At 36.5% G+C, this 21,584-nt stretch overlaps 1 protein-coding gene across 1 annotated transcript; it reads left to right on the top strand.

Annotated features, from left to right (window-relative positions):
- Nucleotides 1-6,926: 6,926 nt before the first annotated feature.
- On the top strand, nt 6,927-7,469 carry LOC149206569 (uncharacterized). The gene has a single exon (XM_089397729.1). The coding sequence runs from the start codon at nt 6,927-6,929 to the stop codon at nt 7,467-7,469; it is 543 nt and encodes a 180-aa protein (XP_089253855.1).
- Nucleotides 7,470-21,584: the final 14,115 nt, after the last annotated feature.

The raw sequence follows: 21,584 nt of genomic DNA, 5'->3' as shown, positions 1-21,584 counted from the left end.
GACACTCTGACATACCATTTTGCAGCATAAAGAGGACCTGGATGGTATGAGAGAAGTTTGTGTCGAATCAGCGGCCAAGTTGACTCATGTTAAGGAAGAGTTGGATTCCCTAATGGTACAACTAGAGTAGTACACATTGGAGCATCATAGAAGCCCTCTTTAGGCATACATAAGTGGGGCTGATAGCACTATTAGGTTACCTATGCACATTGCAGAGAGAGAGACAGATTTACATAGTCAGATCACGTGTGTTTACCAGGACAATGAGATGAGGCAACATGAGTTGTGTAGAGGGCAACATTTTCATGTTGGGGTTGTTGTGTGTATGGGTATACGTGCATTTGATCCTTCTCTTGGGGTTGGATGGAAAGAGATATTGAGTTGTTATTTCACATAAAACCAACAAAGTGGTAGACTAGAGGAGCATGGAGTTCCCCATTAGATGATGGAGATGGTGGTGCATCCATCTTTGGGTCTACACATTGAAGAGGTGAAAATAGATGCAACGATAGTCAGTAAAGTTACAACATTTTTAGGCAGCAACCCTCTCCGGAATTACATACATAGGGCTTATAGCACAACTTTCCCACTTTTTCTCATTATAGGGAGAAGGGAAGTATTTCTTAGATAGATCTTGTTGGGGGACTAGACAGATCAGCATCAGTTGAGCATGGACCAATGACAACATAGTGAACTTGTTCCATATATAGGTGTCCATCAATTTAATTCTTTTAACATGATAGATTGGTGGGAGATCATGAGTTGGTATCTTATTGATGGAGCGGTATTTTTATTCAAGTATAAAGTGGAGAAATAACCCTTAGGAGTGAGGGATACTGCATGTTTCAGTTGGCAGTGGGATGTAGGTCGCCATCTCATTAGCATTCCAGCACAACATCAACATAGTGGGATTGACCTTGGTTTATGCCAGAGATTGGATTGGAGAGAGGTGATGACTTGGTATTTTATTGCTGGAGGATCATCTATGGCCAAAGATAGAGCACAACCAAAGCCATGGGGTATGGACGAGGATGATTGGTTATGGTGCCTTTGGGATCCAGGTGGATCCATTGATGGTGGATTGAGTCATTGGCTTATTTGTGATCCAAGTATTGAGGGACCCATTCATGTTTGGTTAGCATGGAGGCATGGCATAACACAATGGTTCATATGGGATCATGGTATCAATTTTCAGATTCCTCTGCAGTGGATAGATACAAATTACTTAAGGGGAAGCAATCTTGGGGCGGGATGATTTATCATGTCCCCATTTTTATTTTACTCTATAGTACAACCAGGGTGGATTTCCAGGGCAAAAGATGACCAGGTAATGGGAGAAAGATTATGTCATTAGGGGTCTCTGAGAAGTTTTGAGGATTTTTTATGGGTTCTAACTGCATTAGCTTGGCATATTCATCATCATGAGCAGTTACGCACAACTTGTTTCTGGTTCCATGGATTTTTTATAATTCCCATAAAATAGGGCTATGCATAACTTAATTAATTACGCTCAAGGTGGAATTCTAAGATAAATGTTTGACAGAACACTTGAGTGTAATATCTCGTTGGAACCAAAATGAGAAGATCTATAAGATCGGATGTTGAGAAGTGATTTCCAGTGGCGGGAGAGAGTATGGTGGGAGATTTACTGTTTTCCCAACTTAAAAATGACTTCAATTAGTCATGTAATTAAAAAGGGAAAATATTAATTAATGGGAAAGGGCCAAAAGTGACTTAAATAAATTAAAAAGTCACTTATGACAAAGTTAAGAAGGAGTTTCTAGAATAATAATAAAATAAAAAAATAAAAAATTTCTAGAAGCTTGAAGATCTATCTATGGAGTTTATAAAAGGAGGAGGAATGGATCATTTGGGAAACCCTTGGGTGATGCAGTGAGAACAGATGATAACCCTTCTCTCCCCTTGGCAAATTCATTCATAATTCACAAGAGTGGTTATTGGTCACAGTTTTATTTTCAGAGGTCAGGTCTAGTGTTGTAGCAGATATATTTTGAGGTTGGATCTAGTTTGCAGTAGTTGTTCAAGATTCTCAGCTCTTTGCAACGATTGCATATTATCATGTACTCTTATTTATGGTTAATATAATAAAGTTGAGATTAGTTACGCTTTACTTGTGTTCACTTTTTCTTGCAACGTTTCTGGTTATTTACCGTGTTGCATAAATTTCATGAATTTGTTGTAGTATCAATATTATGTATTTTCTAGGCTATATTGCAGATTAAAAGTATTGCTGGAAAAAATTACTATAAATTTATGGTGTTTTTTGCATGTACTTTCTGGGATAATTTTGTTGTAACAAAATCACCATTATTTTAGCCAAATATTCTGAAAGGGATATTACAAAGAGGGGAGAGGCACGAGGAAAATGAAGAGGTGAATGAACATCACACAAGTTGGACCTTGACAGACCTAGCAAGGTAGCCAAAATTCAATGTTGTTGGCATAATCAAGCATGAGTTTAGGTGAACAAGAACTAGTTTGCATGAGGCAAAACCTCAATGTATTAAGAGGGGGCATGTTACCACATCCCCCAACCACTTGACTTGGTGGGGCGGTGGTCACCCCCACTCCTTTTTGCAATATAGGCACCCTATCCTGGAGGCTTATCAATACCACATGCCCAAAAACCATCATTTTATATGACACTTGTTCATATGACACTTTTTTAATCAATAAATTTAAGTAAAAGTGTAGAAATGACATAATTACTTTAGAGATAAATCTCAACATTTGATTTGTGACTACTATTAAAAATATCCTAGAATATTTTGTGGAGGTCAAATCCTTACCACCCACCTAATAACTATTTATAATTAAATTAAAATTCTAAAATCTATATTCCAAAATAGACACATCTATCAACATAATTTGAATGAAAAATTAATATAAATATTAATTGTGCATTTAGTGGCTTTGAGTGCTAAGTATTATAACGCAGTTTGGTCCATTAATAAATGTAGGTAATTAAAATTCTTTTAATGTCTATTGATCCTTTTTTTCCTACAATTTTTTTTTGCTACGAAGCACTCAAAGCCACTATGAGTTCCCCCTTCATGCATTTAAAATTCACCCCTCCCTAGTTTCTCTTATATGGTTTATTTCAACATCATTGGGTGATAGTATTTAATGGTATTTTATCTAGTTTGTCTCTAGGATTGTCTAGAGCTACAACTTTGAATAATTTGATTCATGTTAGTGTGGCTTTAAGGTTCACTAAGTTATTGTAAAAATTCAATGCCCAATGGATAGACAAACACTAAAATCTAGTCAAAATTGGAAATCGATAATAAGATGGCATGTTATTCATTAGGCAAATGTCTCCCCTGTGAACTCACAAAATTAAAGAAACTTGCTCAAATATTAGGTGAAGAAGATGGGAGACACCCACTATGACACTATTAATGCCCACACAGATGAACATCTTCTAAAATATAAAAGAAAGTTATGACATGAGCTCTACCTAAGGCACTAATGCAATGAGGCACTTAGTGGACCCAAGGAATTGGAAAAAAGAGGTAAATTCTTTCATGGTTGTTCATCTTAATGAAAAATACTCTTTAGATTAACCGTTTTAAGCAACTTCTTCAAAGAATAGTAACTCATTTAGAAAATCTAAATAATATGTTGATCCTCACTCCTATTCAACCACCTTTTTCTTTTGCCTCATATTCTTCCTAAACCTCCTTACCTTTAGTGACAGAATCAATGTCCCTTCTAATGAAAAAAGATAAGTCTAAAAAAAGAATGGGAACCTAAGGAAATTTAAAAGAAGTATACTTGATCATTTTTTTAAATAATATATTCAGCAAATTATAATAAATACTTTTCAGAGTTTGGAAAATTATGATAATTTTCCTTATCAGTGTATTTTTTAAATCAAAAAATAACATATTTTTAATTTATAATGAAAACTATTTTAATAAAAAATAAAATTCTTCAGAGCCTTTAGAACAGAATGAGAGCCTAAGGAAATTTAAAAGAAGTATATTTTACCATTTTGTTAAAAAATTATTTAGCAAATTATAATAAATATTTTTTTAGAGTTTAACAAATTATTTTTATCAATATATTTTTTAAATAAAGAAATAACATATTTTTTATTTATAATATAAACTTTCTTAATTTCGTAATATCTCTAAAAATTTTAGTGTTTGAAATTAATTTGCAAATAAAAAACTAGTGATAACCCTTTATATAATCTCTTTTTTATAAAATTAAAAAACAAATTTCTAAAAATTTAAAAAATATGTTGAAAGAGATTTCGTTTCATTTAAATAGTATGTTTAACTGCCCATAAAGCATTTTGATTTGAGATGGTATGTTTAAAATAATCTCTTTTTAATTAAACGCGTCCGATGAATGAGGAATTTTTAATTAAAATGATTAAATATTATTATTAAACTTTAACACATTAAAGAAATATTTATTTATTCTGTACCACTATTTTCAAAAGAATGTTGCAGAAATTTTCGGAACAAGAAAATAGTTTTGTCATGATTCAAGTTTTTGGTGAAAAGATGTTTTGACCAGTTTTGTCCTATTCCTCCTTCAAAACTTTTCTAAATCAATAAAAAATAATTTCTTATTATCACAGACCAACTACCTTTAAAAAAATAACTGAAAATTATATCATTTTAGAGACTATACAATACAGTTCAAATACATCTGAACCTTACACCTGAATCAACCCAGAACAATTTAATATTAAATCAACCTCGCAACTTCCAACCATATTTCTTGTTTAAAACTAACGTTTAAATAAATCAATCTCAAAGAATTAATTATTCAAATCCATCCTTAAATATTAAAAATACTCCATTCCAAAATTTAACAAAGACGAGTGACTTGCGAAGAAGGAACTCTTTTTTCGCGTACTAATGACGCTGAGGAGTTGTTTGGAAAGTTATGGAAATTCTGGTTATATTTAAAGAAAATCCAGCAGGGATTTTTGTAAATTTAAATTATAATTGGTAAATTTCAAAATTTTAAGTGTTCTAGACGTTTTTGATGGTTCTGAATTCATTTCCACAAACACTGTCTCTACAAAAAATTTTGTTATTTTCTTATCCGGATTCCGATCACTTTTAATGGTCCAGACATTCCTTTGCCTCGTTAGACGACTCCCTTTTTTAATGGGGTTTTGGGGGTGATGCCCAAGTTCAAATGAAAAAGAATAGCAGGAGAACACTACGATCCTTATCGAATGACAGTGACGTGACGGAGCAAGCCGGTGTTGATCTTATCGGAACGAAGGGTAAACACTAATTCAAGGGATTTGATCCTCGTAACGGTCAAGTGTGGGTTCTTGAGGACATGACGACGCGGCGTGATGTCGGGATTACCACGTTCGACGCGTGGTGAAGCATCCGCGCCGTCCGCAAGTGAATAAAATAAAATAAAAACGTTCCGCCAGGTGAATAAAATAAAGCCGTAGTCTAATGAAGTGAATAAAATAAAATACAAACGTCCGCCAAGTGAATAAAATAAAGCCGTAGTCTAATGAGTGTCTGGCGAAAAATAATTGAAGTTTCGGTAAGATTTTTATAAATTTATTGAAATTTTTTGGAAACCTTGGTTTCAAAATTTGGAGTTGCCTATAGAGGTGGAGGAATTGCTTTTATGGTCAAAGTGTTTGGAATTCGAGCAAAAAAATTTCAAAAAATTTTGTAGAGGCAGTGTTTGAATCGTATTTTTGATGGTGGAAATGGATTCAGCACCATCAAAAACATCTAAGACACTCAAAATTTTGAAATTTAACAACTATAACTTGGATTTGCAAAAATCCTTGCTAGATTATTCTCTAAATATAACTGAAATTTCCATAACTTTCTAGGGAACCCCTCCGCCTCGTTAGACTACAGCACAAAATTTTGGGTGTATTGATCAGCGATAATTTTCAAAATTTTGAATACCCAAAAAATTTTGATACTGGGAATCCACTTCCATTGTGAAAAAAAAAAAAAATCATTCAAACAATCCTACTACTATCTATCTATTTTTGATGAAAAAACACCAAATTTAAACTATTTTTGGTCATCCCGACCAAATTTCCGCGTAGGTACACAATGCCAAAATAAAATCAAGTATTTTAACGAGGCCCAGGAGTTGTCCGGAAAGTTATGGAAATTCCGGTTATATTTACAGAAAATCTGGCAAGGATTTCTATTAATCGAAGTTATAGTTGTTGAACTTCAAAATTATTGGTGTCCTAGACATTTTTGATGGTGTTGAATCCATTTCCACCATTAAAAACAAGATTCAAACATTATCTCTACAAGAATTTTTACAATTTTTCAACCGGATTCCAGCCACATTTAGAAGTCTAGACAATCCCTCCACCTCGTTACACAACTCCAAATAAAATACTTTGTAACTTGGAAATCAGATTTCCCATGCAGATTCGTCGAGTCTCGAGGATTGAACCTCGGGGCACTGCCCTTAACCGAAGGTAACCGCATCATCGGCACATGCGTTCCGGGTTTCCCGTCAGTAAACAATTCCCGAGACTTTATGGCCGGCCTTCGGTTTGCTTTTCTCTTCCACTTCGCCCGCTTTCTTGCGCCTGTCATTTATTCTAATCGTGTAAACGACATTACCGTTCAGTTTATATTCCAGTCGGGGTATTAGTCCCGATGGCATTACACCCATGGCATTAATTCCGATGGTGTCGAGTTGGAATGGATGTGAACAAATTAACAAAGCACTGTGCTTCTAGATGATTAGAGCTTTATCCAGGCAGAAGGTAGATTGGAATTGGGTTCGCCAGATCAATAATACCGGAATCTGTGTCTGTGGTCTGTGGCCCGGTTTCCACAGCTAGATCAAATTTTATTCACTCAGAGGGGCGTTGTATCTCATAATCACAGGCCCCAGGAATTGCAACCCCGCAACAGTGAAAAGCTAAGATGGGCAACTGTATGGCACCGAGCTCCAGACTGGTTTCGGCCGAAACCAGCGGCGAGTTCGTGAGGACCATGAAGGTTAACGGGAGGGTTTTGCAATACAAAGCTCCGGTACCCATCCAGGAGGGGCAACATACGATTCCTCAACAGGTCGACCCAAACGAGTCTCTTGATTCTCACCACCTCCTTCATCCAGAACATTCTGCTGCGCGCGACATAAAAAAGCGAGAGAATCGCGGCAAGAGAAAGGGGCAAACAAAAGATTTAAGTTCGTCAAAACCAGCGGTTTCGTGTGTTAATACAGAAGAGGGTGTTGTGAGGGTTAAACTGGTTATCAGAAAGCAAGAACTGGCTGAGCTGCTGTCTAATGGTTTAGGCAAGGGGGCAACCATGGAGGATCTGTTGGTGGAGCTTCAAGGGAAAGGCCAGGCGGCCTCGGTCGATAATTTGTTGGAAAAAAATTGCGGCCCAGCGCGGATGGGCAGCCACGGTGGATGGAGGCCGGCATTGGAGAGCATTCCGGAATGTAATACTGATTCAGAGTAGGAATTTGAGAGCTCTAATTTTGTAAGGTGTTATTGCTATTGTTAACATGTAAATATATTATATGGTATGGTTAACAATGTAAATGAGAGATTGAAAGTGACAAGAAAACATGGTTGGTATTGTGGGACGGTCATCACCGCCATATTTTTCCTTCTTAAGGTTGATAGTCATGTTCGGAGAGTTGATGTCTAATCTGTGAATATTCTGAACTCTGTATCCTGAGGTTGGCATAAATAAGTATTTTTTTTAGGTTTTAACTACGTTCTACTTGATTTTATTCTGTTGTGAGGTTGGTGTAAATAAGGATTTTTTCAGGGTTTAACTTCTTCCTCTTTCATTTTATTCTGTTGTGAGGTTGGTGTAAATAAGGAATTTTTTTTAGAGTTTAACTTCTTCCCCTCTGAGTTTTTCTATGGATCTGCATGAAGTATTGAAATATTTCCCTGATTTGTAATAGAATTAAATTGAGATTTCAGAATATTTGAGGAATTTACCGTTCTATTAGATTCACTTTATAACACATCATTTTTGAACTGTAAATTTTTGTTCAAACAATAAAAATTGTATAAATTTATATGTTGCAGTTCAGTCTAATAAGGTTGTCTTTTTGTTTTGGAAATCATGGAATTTCTGATTATATTTTGATGAAATTTAAGAAGAAAATTTTTAAATCGAAGTTATTGCTGTCAAACTTCAATATTTTAAGTGTTTTAGAGGTTTTTGATAATGCTGAATCCATTTTCACCACATAAAAACATAATTCAAACACTGCTATCCCAAGATTTTTTAAAATCTGTTTACCCAGATTACAACCACTTTTAATAGTCCAAACAATTCCTCTGTCTCCGGAAACGACTCCCACACAATAATTAATATTCAATATAACAACGGTAAAATACAACAACTCAAATACACAGAATAATAAGACACATAGCAATTACTTTGTCCCTTCTCTCTTTTCTTCCCATATCCTTCCTTTTAACTGACCCAACCCTTTTTGCTCTCTAACTTTAGTTCTGCCAGCAGACCAAGCTTCTTTTCTGACAACAGCCTAGTACCCATAACTGCTTGTTGGCAGTTGACAGGTTTTTTTCACATGGTGCCAAACATTATTTTTTCTCTTTCCCTTTCTTTTGAATAATATCTGTCCGTCTTGGAAATTTCTCGTGTGACAAAAATTCATTGCTCGAAGAGGCAATCTATGTGAGTGTATGGACAGATCTCTCTGGAAACAGAGAAATTCTATCCCGAAATTAGACTTGACTCGCTATTAACGTCGGCTTATCTCGGTGTCATTGTAAAGTGCCCTCTAGTATTTTGGGAAAATTTAAATAAACATTAAAATCAAAATATTTAAAAAAAAAAAAACAAAAACAAAAACAAAACATCAGAATCTGCTTCTTTGTCAAAATTTAAAAAAAAATCTAAATAAAATAAGAAGTTATATGTTTAAGATTTTTAGTTATATAAATCATTTCTATAAGCTTATTACAACCCTCTTTTTTAGCTTAATTATCCTTTTTAGCTTAATTAGTTTCACTATATGGATAAAGTAACTTTGAGTGTGTTTCTCAGTTTTTATGTTTTTTTTCAGTTTAGATTCTTATTATTACTGTTTATAATCTCTTAAAGAATAAATAATTAATGATAAAGTTTGATAAAAAGGTAAGTGAAGTACTTTAGTTATATATAATTTAATAAAAAAAAATAATGGTTTATTTCCTTCTATCTCTTGATCTTTTTGTTTTATTTTAGGATTTCTTAATTTCACCTTAAGACCCAATGGCAACTCCAATCTCCTTTTTTCCTATTTTAATTGTGTTTGTGATTGGGTGGGAACATGAATCATTTCCTTAGTTATATATTAGTAACCCCACTATGGTGTGACATCACTCTTCCTTTATAGCATGCTTTCATCCATCCTTATCCTAGCTTAGGTGGTCATCAACCCCCTTCTAACATAATACCTATGTATCGCCATGACAAGCCATATTTCCCGTCAATTAGGTAGCTATGATATCTCAAAGCTAAGTAGTTGCTACAACATATCATACTCCTTCCAAGGGTTAAATCTTACTCCATCATGCATAACTTCTTTTCCCACAATACAAAGATGTCTACTATGTGTCTTTTTTGATATTTCCCCAGTAAAAAAGACAAACTATAAATGAGAACAAAATATTTCTTTGCTCTTTTTGTTTAAATCAACATCATTGATGCAAGGCTAAACTAGGTCATCATGTATTTGACTTCAATGAATAACACCATGCTCCTTAAAACATGTTGTGTCAAGGGAATTTTGCCTCTCACATATCAAAGTGGTCTTTCAATGGTTCAATAAAATCCAAATAAAATATCATTGGATCCCTCTTCTTTGACTCTCAGACTTGAAAGGCTATGCTGCCTCATAATGGTGTTGGATTAGGAGCTGTTAAGTAAAATCTTATTCTTAGGCACCCATGGCTTTTATATATATATAAAGGTTGTATATTTGTTTTTCTTAGTTTGTTAGATAATATATTTGGTGAATTATTATAAATATTTTTTAGACATTCAATAATTATGATAACTTTTTTTATTGATATATATTTTAAATAAAAGAAATAACATGTTTTTCCCTTCATTTACTAAGGATTTGAACATTTAATCTCATGATTTACCTAATATTTATTTGCCTAACTCACCAAAGATTTGAACATTAAAACTCAAATTTACACAATAATTTATAACATAATGATTATCAACATATTTTTTTTGGTAATAAAAAATCTATATTTTATATTTACAACCCATTTATATATAAAATTTAACAATTTTTATAAAAATAAAAACAAATTTCTATAAACTTAAATATTATATTTAAGGAAATTTCTTAAATTTATGCAATAATTTATAGCATGATGATTATCAACATATTTTTTTTTTTTAAAATGAAAACGCCATATTTTATAATTACAACCCATTTATATATAAAATTTAACAATTTTAATAAAAATAAAAACAAATTTCTATAAACATAAATATTATACAATTTTAATAAAAATAAAAACAAATTTCTATAAACATAAATATTATATTTAAAGAAATTCCTTTTAATTTCAATTGATAAACACTTTAAGTTTTAAGAATATTTTTTTTTTAAATTAAATGTTATTTTTTTTAAATGCTTTCTTTGATATAGCTTTTTTTTATCAAAAATTATTTAATAATATTATAAGTTTTAAATTAATAAAAAAAACCAAAAGTCTCGGGTTTAAAATTTAAATTTTATTTTATTTTCCAATAAAAACGAAAAGTTAGATATAATGAAAATATAATTCTACCAAACTCACCAATAATAAAAATTTATTTATTTATTTATTTCATGCGAGTATTTTCAAAAAATTATATATTTAAAAAAATTCTTTTAAATTAAACTTACATTTTTAACCAGGCTTCCATTAATATAAGGAGTTGTCTAACAAGGCAGAGGAATTGCCCGCACGGCCAAAAGTGGGTGGAATCCGGGCAAAAAAAATCGAAAAATCTTGTAAACGCAGTGTTTGAATCGTGTTTTTGATTGTGGATATGGATCCAACACCATCAAAAATGTCTAGGACACTTAAAATTTTGAAGTTTAACAACTATAACTTGGATTTACAAAAATATTTGCCAGTTTTCACTAAATATAACCAGAATTTCCATAACTTTCCAAGCAATTCCTCGACCTCATTACATTACATTAATACTACACATTAATGTAATGGGACAATTTTTTATCAAAATTATTTAATATATTATTAGCTTTTAAAACATTGAAAAAGTTATTTATTTATTTCGTATCTGTATTGTCAAAAGAATGTTGCAGAAATTTTCGGAATTAGAAATATTTGTCTTCATTCGCGCGGTGGAAAGATGCCTCTGACAAGTCTTGTCCTATTCATCTTCTGAAACTTTTCCAAGTCACTGAAATTTAATTTATTAGTGTGAAAACCAACGACCTAGAGACCATACATTACAGTTCAAATACATCTGAACCATGACACTTGAGAACCTTACACCTGAATCAATCAGTTTTTCAAAGTCATCCTTATTTTGAAAATATTTTAAAATTTAACGGACATGAATGCCATGCTAAGAAGGAACCATATTTTTTTGTGATGCACTTCAATTGAAACGCAACAAAAACCAGGAGAAAACTACGATCCTTATCGAATGACAGTAACGTGACGAAGCAGACCACCTCTGGATCTTATCAGAACGAAGGGTAAACACTAATTCAAGGGATTTGCTACCAATAACGCTAAAGTGTGGGTCCTTGCGGACATGACAACGCAGCGTGATGTCGGGTTTACCATGTTCGCCGGGCCGGGCCGTGAAGGATATGCGCTCTAAAATAAAATACTTCGTAACATGGAACTCATATCTTTTAGGTGTAGTCTAGCGAGGTGGAGGAGTTGCTCAGAAAGTTATGGAAACTTTTGTCATATTTAGAGAAAATCCAGTAAAGATTTTTGTAAATTTAAATTATAATTGTCAAACTTCAAAATTTTAGATATTTTAGACATTTTTTGATATTGCTGAATCTATTTCCACCATTACAAATAAAAAATTTTATCGGATTCGAATTATTTTATTTTTAACCATCTGATCAATTCCTCCGCATCATTAGAATACTCCTATTTCTTATACAGATTCACCGTCCGCCACAAGCGTTTCGGCTTTCCCATCAGTAAACAATTCCCGAGACTTCATCGCCGGCCTTCAGTTCGCGAGACTTGTCTAATTTGTTAAATAATATATTTGGTGAATTATAATAATAAATATTTTTTGGACTTTTGATAATTATGATAATCTTCCTTATCAATATTTATTTTAAGTAAAGAAATAATATTTTTTATTTTAAATAAAAGAAATAATATTTTTCTCCCTTAATTTATTAGGGATTAGAACATTAAGTCTCATAATTTGCACAATATTTTTTCCCTTAACTCACCATATTTAAACATTAAATTTCATAATTATCAACTTATTTTTTATTTTCTAATAAAAACCATATATTCTCTGATTACAATTCTTACATATAATTTTGACAACTTTTACATTAAATTTCATAATTATCAACCTAATTTTTATTTTCTAATAAAAACCATATATTTTCTAATTACAACCCTTATATATAATTTTGACAACTTTTATAACAATAAAAATAGATTTCTAAAAACTTAAATATTATATTTAAGAAATTTTCTTTTAATTTAAATGATATGTTTAATTGTTGATAAAGACTTTTAATCTAACAATTTTTATAAAAATAAAAATAAATTTCTAAAAACTTAAATCTTATATTTAAGAAAAATTCTTTTAATTTAAATAATTGTTACAATGCTTGGCAATTTTTTATCAAAAATAATAAAAGATTTATTTATTTATTTTGTGCCAATATTTTCCAAAGATTGTATATTTAAGAAGATCTATTTTAAATTAAAACTTACTTTTTTAACGAGGCTTCCATTAATATAGTAAATTCTTATCAGAATTATTTAATATATTATTAGGTTTTAAAACATTGAAAAAGTTATTTATTTTGTATCACTATTTTCAAAAGAATGTTGCAGAAATTTCCGGAATAAGATTTTATTTTATTTTATTTTTTATTTTTTTCACCTTTTTGGCACGGTGGAAAGATGCGTCGTTTTGTCCTATTAATCTTCTGAAACTTTTCCTTTTCTAAGTCATTGAAATTTAATTTCTTATATTGTGAAAAACCAACCACCTAGAGACCAGACATTACAGTTCAAATACATCTGAACCATGACACTTGATAACGTTACACCTGAATCAAGCCACAGAACAATTTAATATTAAATAAGCCTGGCAAACTTAAAATCGTATTTACTATTTAAAGGTGATTTTCAAATAAACATAATTCATTTTGGAAGAATCAGTTATTGAAAGTCGTCCTTAGTTTGAAAATATTTCAAAATTTAACGGACATGAATGCCATACTCAGAAGGAACCATATTTTTTTTTGTGATGCACAACTTCGATTGAAACGCAACAAAAACCAGGAGAAAACTACAATCCTTATCGAACGACAGTGACGTGACGAAGCAGACCACCTCTGGATCTTCAGAACGAAGGGTAAACACTAATTCTAGAGATTTGGTACCAATAACGCTAAAGTGTGGGTTCTTGCGGACATGACAACGCGCCGCGATGTCGGGTTTACCACGTTCGCCGGGCCGTGAAGGATCTGCGTCGTAAAATACAATACTTCGTAACACGGAACTCATATTTCTTATGCAGATTCATCGAGTCTCAAGGATTGAACCTCGGGGCCCTGCCCTTAACCGACCGTAACGGCATCGATGGCCACATGCGTTTCGGGTTTCCCGTCACTAAACAATTTACCGAGAGTTCATCGCCGGCGTTCGGTTTGCTTAGAATCTCGTCTACCTCGCTCGATTTCTTACCGCGTAGTTTAATCAGGTAACAATTTCACTTGCAATTTTGTTTGGGAAACAATAGAAATTTTGGTATATTTTTTTTTATAGAGTTTAGTAAAAAAAAATAATTTGAAATTTTAGTAATTTGGAGATCCATTATTTTTTTTGATGGTACTGCATTCATTTCTACCATTAAAAAATCATTAAAACACTTCAGAATCATATTAAAAAAAAAAAAGCTAATTTCGTACTAAAAATGACAGTTTAGGCGAAATTGTTGCTTTTGTAGACAATGCCACTTTCTGACACTTGTTTTTATTATTATCTTGTAAACTACATTACTGTTTATTTAATCTTATTTTATAAATAACATTATAGTTCAGTGTATAATTACAATCATTAGATGACATGGCAATCAATATTTAGTCTGTTATTAACCCATTAATGTATAGGAACAACATTATCGTTCAGTGTATAATTACAGTCAAAGCACATGACAACCAATATTTACTAAGTTATACTCACTGACGGGTTTAACTAAATACATTATCCAGCAATAGATATATACGATCCGGTTGATTAATAAAAAAATATCGCCCTAAATATTGATTGCCCATATATAACACGGCTTATTAATGAGTGGATAACACTAAAATAGTAGTTGCCCGATGGCGTCGAGTTGGAATGGATGTGAACGAATTAATGGAGCACTGTGTTACTAGAAGATTAGCGCTGTGTCCATGCAGGCTGCCATTGATTGAGAAGTTTAGATTGGAATCGAATCTGCCAAATCAATAATACTGGAATTTGTGTCGGTGTGTCACGCCCCTAGGTTGGTGGTAGTCTTTCAACCGCTCTTGGCGAGGTGCAGCACCACCGAACACTTTCTTTTCACCAATACTTATGTTCGTAGACTATGCCTAACCACTTATCCTACTTAGTTTGTGTTTCGCAACCAAGTAATTATTAATGTTTCCTTTATACCAATGCACACCCATACACATTCATTATCAACAACAATTATACATGAGAACACAATTGCACAGTATAAAGGGAGGGGCAACTCCCTTAACAATGAATCTACCCGAATAATATATTATACAATCTTTCAATGTTACAAAGCTTACAAGTATACTTGGGAAACACCAAGTTTCATACTTAGCCAATTTTACATCATCATCACACCTCCATGTGATAGCCAAGATTTCCTTGCCCAAGTCGGGCGAGCACGCCCTCACACGAGCTGCCAACCAAACTTCACAACCGAACCTTGTCGACGGGTGGGCGACCTCACCCGAGTCACCCTTCGTTTACCTTCACACGGTGGGCGGGCGACCTCACCCGAGTCACCAAGACACCCCGCGTTTGCCTTCACACGACGGGCGGGCGCTCACCCGAGCTACCCAAGAACCCGTGCATGCCTTCGCACAATTGGGCGCCCGGCGCCTTCACCCGTGCACCAACACCTTCACCTGTGCTCCTTCGTTCAACCAGCGGGCGCTCCTCGCCCTACGCCTTCCACCCAATACACCTTCGTGCGATATCCCGTGCGGCCTTGCCCAAACTTGGGCACATAGCGCTGCGCCCTTTATCCGCTGTGGCTACATTCCAACTTCGCACCTTTCCTTGTATCTTCGTGTGAACTGCGCCTTATTTGTTTGATCGAAGGTCGATGTGCGATGCTCCCAATTCCATCGTCCATGCTCCATATATACGCTCACCAACAGTCGTGCTACTTCCTCGGCCGACCCTTACAATTCATCAACCAACGCCTTCGTTCATGTTTGTGGCTTGGTCGGCTCATCGACCAATGCCCTCAAACATAACTTCTCCATCGTTGGCTTCATATGTGGATTGCCCACGCTCATCCATCGTATAAACACATGATTGCTTCCAACACTTCGCATTATTTCAAGTGTCGTTCGGTTAGCTCGTGCGCTCTCCTTTGCATTTCGCATCGGTAGACAAGTTATGAACCACAAGTCCTTACATCCTCCTCTACCTAAAATCGTTGTCGTCCTCGACAACATACCATCCTGGTAGCCATCCACCAAGATCAACAACTGTCTCATCCTCGGTCCATGATGTCAACTCCACATATTGCAAACATCCCTGCAACATATGTAGAACTTTCATCTCCATCATGTGTCGTCCTATCCTGTGAAATGTCCTCCTTGCCTGCTTGATGCCAACATCTCTCTTGTACATTGCTAGCCCCCATGACTTGAACTAGTCGGGTGATCAGACCAACTGTCACGCTCAAATCATAAGAATGTCCATCCTTATGCCTTCACCAACCTATCTCGGATTCTGCCACATCCTGGACTCACCAAGAATCTCTCCCATGCTCAGGTCCATGGAAACTCCATCCCATCTGCAACATGTCATGATGCTTGATGCCAAGCCATCCCTACACCATCTGCCATACCTGCTCAACCTATTTTAAGGACTCACTGCCATGAGCAGCTAACAATGAGCCCCATCTTCTATGTCATCTAAGAAGATGTAGAGGGAGTAGAGCCTGAAGGCTCACCCTCACTAATAAGCTCAATCCATCTGTCAAGATTCTCTATCTCCATCCTATGTAGATAAGTGACCCGATCCTCCTCCCGAACATTCGGCCTCACATATGCCTCTGCATCATCATCATCATCCTCAACCACTTCTAGCCTTCTTAACAAATCCAAGATACTATCAAAAAGTGTCCTGATGAACAATCACTGCTCAGTAAGCTTTGTCTCAACACTAGACAACCGCTTACACATGTCTTCCATGCGCTTCTCATTCTCCATTTGCATCACTGCCAACTTACAATCAGGCTTTGTCACTCTAATGGTTGGAACATCAATGGGTACATCTTCCCTTCCATCGTAAATGTACAGCTTCTTCAAATGTGGAACAATCATAGCATCAAATTGTTTCAAGAATTCCATCCCCAGTACAGCTTCATAGTCATCAATCCGCACTATAGTGAAGTCGACTTTCCCGGTCCACTCACCTAGTGTTGTGTCCACTCTTTCAGCTACACCAAGAACACAATCAGGAGGAGAATTGACTGTCTTCATCTGTGCCTTCACCGGTACAAATTTCAGCCCAATCCTTCTCGTAGTATCTTCACTCATGAAGTTGTGAGTAGCCCCACTATCCACCATAGTGAGTATATCAGCACTCCCATTCTTCATCCGAACATACTTCAAATTGTTCCTCTCAGGATCCCTCCAAGAGACCACCTCTATAGCAGCAACAGCACCAAGTATCTGCATCATCCCCATAGAAGCTTCTTCATTCTTCGCATTAGATTGTGCAATTGCAGCCACTTTCGGTCTAGAAGGACAATTCTTCACCGTATGTGGTTCAGCACATATCCAACACTTCAAGGCTTTCTTCATCTTCAACTTATCATCCGATTTCGAAGCATCATCCTTCTTCTTTTCCTTTGGTTTATCAGAGTTCTTCTTCCTATCATCAGAGGTCTCATCATAATGCTCCACCAACCTGTCCACAGTAGCAAAAGCTTCCTCAAGTGTTTTAATCTTCTACCTCTTCACTTCATTGCGTGCCCAAGGCTTCAATCCAATAATGAAGTTGAACACCTTGTCCCTCTCCACCATGTCAGGAAGTTCTAGAACCGCACTTGCAAACTCCCACGTCTGTAGGTTCCCTGTCTGCTTTATGAACTTAATTTTCATCCTTGCTTCCCATGTTTCATCTTGAGGACTGAAATGGATGTGCAAAGCCTTCTTCATTTCATCCCACGAAGTGATGTCACCAGCACTGCCATTGGCAATCTGATCCATCCTCCTTCGCCACCATAACTTAGCATCCTTTGTTAAGAATTGAGCAGCGACCTTCACCTTTGTCTCATCATCGGATAGACCCAAGCGTTCCAAGTATTGCTCCATATCCTAGAGAAAGTTGCCAAGAGTCTTCGCACTCCTTGTACCATCATAAGATTTTGGTTCCTTGACTTTCACATGAGGCATTCCTCCACCTGAGTTATGCCTCACGGCCTTCTTCAACACCGCGATCTCATCTCTGGCTTCATCAAGAGATTTCTGCAAGTTCACGATCTCTGCCAGACCCTGATCTCTTGCCTCTTCAATCTCCTTGACCTTTACTTCAAGTTGTGTACACATAAGATCAGTGTAATTATGTTAAGTCTGGAGTTCATCGAGCTCTTCCCTCATCTTCGAATTGGCCTCTTGATCCTTCTGGACCAAGTCCATCTTCTTAGTCTAGTAAGACTCTAAGTCCTCCATTCTTTCCAACACCTTTTCAATGAAAGCTAGTGAAGCATCCTTCGCAACATGGCTAGATTCTCCAACCTGAGATTCACCTGCCATTGCTAACAACTTCCTTCTTTGCAATCTAGTTTCAACCATCCAACAGCTTCACCAACTTGCCTGCAACCTGAACTAGCCCTTGTTCCACTTGTATGTGAAACAACTTCCTTCACCTGTAAGTACGTGCTTCCACTGTCACCAACTGTCAAGCTTCTTCAACCATGAATCAGCTTCAATATCTGCACTTCGTCACGAGAAACCTTGCTCTGATAAGCTCTTCACCGAGCTCTGATACCACCTGTCATGATGCTGGAGCCTCGGTAGTCTTTCAACCGCTCTTGGCGAGGTGTGGCACCACCGAACACTTTCTTTTCACCAATACTTATGTTCATGAACTACACCTAACTATTTATCCTACTTAATTTGTGTTTTGCAACCAAGTAATTATTAATGTTTCCTTTATACCAATGAACACCCATACACATTCATTATCAATAGCAATTATACATGAGAACACAATTGCACAGTATAAAGGAAGGGGCAACTCCCTTAACAATGAGTCTGCCCAAATAATATATTATATAATCTTTCAATGTTACAAAGCTTACAAGAATACTTGGAAAACACCAAGTTTCATACTTAGCCAATTTTACATCCTCATCACACATGCGTGTGATAGCCAAGATTTCCTTGCCCAATTCGGGCGAGCGCGCCCTCACACGAGCTACCAACCAAACTTCACAACCGAACCTTGTCGATGAGCGGGCGACGTCACCCGAGTCACCCTTCGTTTACCTTCGCATGGTGGGCGGGCGACCTCACCCGAGTCACCAAGACACCCTGTGTTTGCCTTCACACGATGGGTGGGCGCTCACCCGAGCTGCCCAAGAACCCGTGCATGCCTTCGCATAACCGAGCGCCCGACGCCTTCACCTATGCTCCTTCGTTCAACCAGCGAGCACTCCTCACCCTACGCCTTCCACCCGATACACCTTCGTGCGATATCTTGTGCGGCCTTGCCCAAACTTGGGCGCATAGAGCTGCGCCATTTTTCCGCTGCGGCTACACTCCACAACTTCGCACCTTTCCTTGTATCTTCATGTGAACTGCGCCTTATTTGTTTGATCGAAGGTCGATGTGTGATGCTCCCAGTGCCATCGTCCATGCTCTAATATATACGCTCACCAACAGTCATGCTACTTCCTCGGTCGACCCTTACAATTCATCAACCAACACCTTCGTTCATGTTTGTGGCTTGGTCGGCTCGTCGACCAATGCCCTCAAACATAACTTCTCCATCGTCGGCTTCATATGTGGATTTCCCATGCTTATCCATCGTATAAACACATGATTGCTTCCAACACTTCACATTATTTCAAGTGCACTCAGTTAGCTTGTGTGCTCTCCTTCGCACTTCACATCGGCGAACGAGTTATGAATCGCAGGTCCTTACACGGTGGGTTGTGATCCAGTTCCCATAGCTAGATCAGATTTTTTTCACCCAGAGGGGCATTGTATCTCATAATCACAGGCCCCAGGAGTTGTGACCCTGCAACAGTCAAAAGCTAAAATGGGAAACTGTATGGCTCCTAGCTCCAGACTGGTTTCGGATGAAACCAACGGCAAGTTCATGAGGACCATAAAGGTTAACGGTAGGGTTTTACGATACAAAGCTCCGGTACCCATGCAGGATGCGCTCTCAAGTCACAAGGGGCCTCAACAGATCGACCCAAACGAGCAGCCTCTTGATTCTCGCCAGCTCCATCAATCAGATTCTAGTGTCGACAATATAAAAGAAGGAGAGAATCACGGCAAGAGAAGGGGGGAAGCAAAAGATTTATGTTCGACAAAACCAGCGGTTTTGTGTGTTAATACAAGAGAAGGTGCTGTGAGGGTTAAACTCATTATCAGGAAGCAAGAACCGGTAGAGCTGCTGTCTAATGGTTTAGGTAAGGGGGCGACCATGGGGGATCTGTTGGTGGAGCTTCAAGGGAAAGGCTAGACGGCCTCAGTCGATACTCTGTGCAAAAAAAATTGCGGCCCAGCTCAGATGGGCAGTCACGGTGGATGGAGGCCAGCGTTGCAGAGCATTCCCGAATATAACACTGATTCAGAGTAGGAATTTGAAAGCTCTAATTTTGTAAGGTGATGTCACTATTGTTAACATGTAAAAGGAAATATATTTATATATGTAAATGTAAATAAATTTATATATGATATGGTTAACAATGTAAATGAGAGACTTAGAGTGATGAGAAAACATGGTTGGTATTGTGGGATGGTCATATTTTTCTTTAGTTATGTTTGGAGAGTTAATGTCTAATGTGAATGTATTGCGTATTTTTTTTGTAATTTTAGCAATACTTTTCATTCATTCATTTATAAATAGGTAGGTTATAAATATATAAGTCCTTCGGTAGCTTCAACCTGTCCAAAACATAAATATTTGAGTCTATTTAACCAAGCCTTATAAGGCTAATAGTCTCCCAAACCAACTAGTAAGCATAACACTAAAAACATAAATTCTACCTGACATATACAACCAAAATTAAGCCAAAACTAATAAGCATAACTTTGACCAACTAATCATTTGACAATTCTATCAAAGCAGGATCTTTAGCACTTGATCCTAACAATTCAGATTACAACAGACATGGGATATGCCGCTCAATGCGACCCATGTGAGCATTCTGATTCTGCAACTGAAGGTCAATAATATGGAGCTCGTTTTGAATGTCTCAAAGGCCCGACTCGGCCTCACTTTGCGGTGTTGTGTTGGTGGTCGCGGCTATTGCTTTGGCCACTATGCATTTCATTAACCAGTAGAGATGGATAAATTGTCTAAACATGGTGAGACGCTCACGAATGTACCCAGGGTCCGTGATTAACTCCCCCCAATCTTCCACAAGCAGTTCAAGCTCAACTTTCAAATTCAACTCTGCCTCCTAGGTCACGATCAATTGTTTCACCTGCGTCGGGGTCCCTTCAAAGTATACCTGCACTGTGGCTTGAAGAATCTCAGAGTTCATTTTTCGACCCGTCTACTGCGCAGTACTCTACCACGCAATACGTTGTTGCTCAGTACTCTATCGCGCAGTCCTCTGTCACGCAGTCTGACTAGAAGATGAACCAACTTCTTTTCCTTTTCCCTCTTGGTGTCTGCGTCCCCTTCCACCTCGGCCTAAGGCTCCACTGCAAGACTGAGACTTCACCATATATGCCAAGGTCGAGCCCCATTTCTTCGCGCTTCTTGCACCTTCTTGTGGTCGTAAACTAGCCCACTATACAAAGGTCAGAAGCAGATACAACGTAGGCAGACCTTGAATATGATTTATACAGAGAACCACCCGAAACAAGCATTAATTTAACATATGACTAGAAAAACAAATGAAGCATCGGACAGC

This window comes from Pinus tabuliformis, chromosome 1_2, assembly GCF_031772625.1.
Source record: "Pinus tabuliformis cultivar Carrire ecotype Pingquan chromosome 1_2, CPIR1, whole genome shotgun sequence".
Taxonomy (NCBI): Eukaryota; Viridiplantae; Streptophyta; class Pinopsida; order Pinales; family Pinaceae; genus Pinus; species Pinus tabuliformis.
This window is presented reverse-complemented; position numbering and strand designations above follow the sequence as displayed.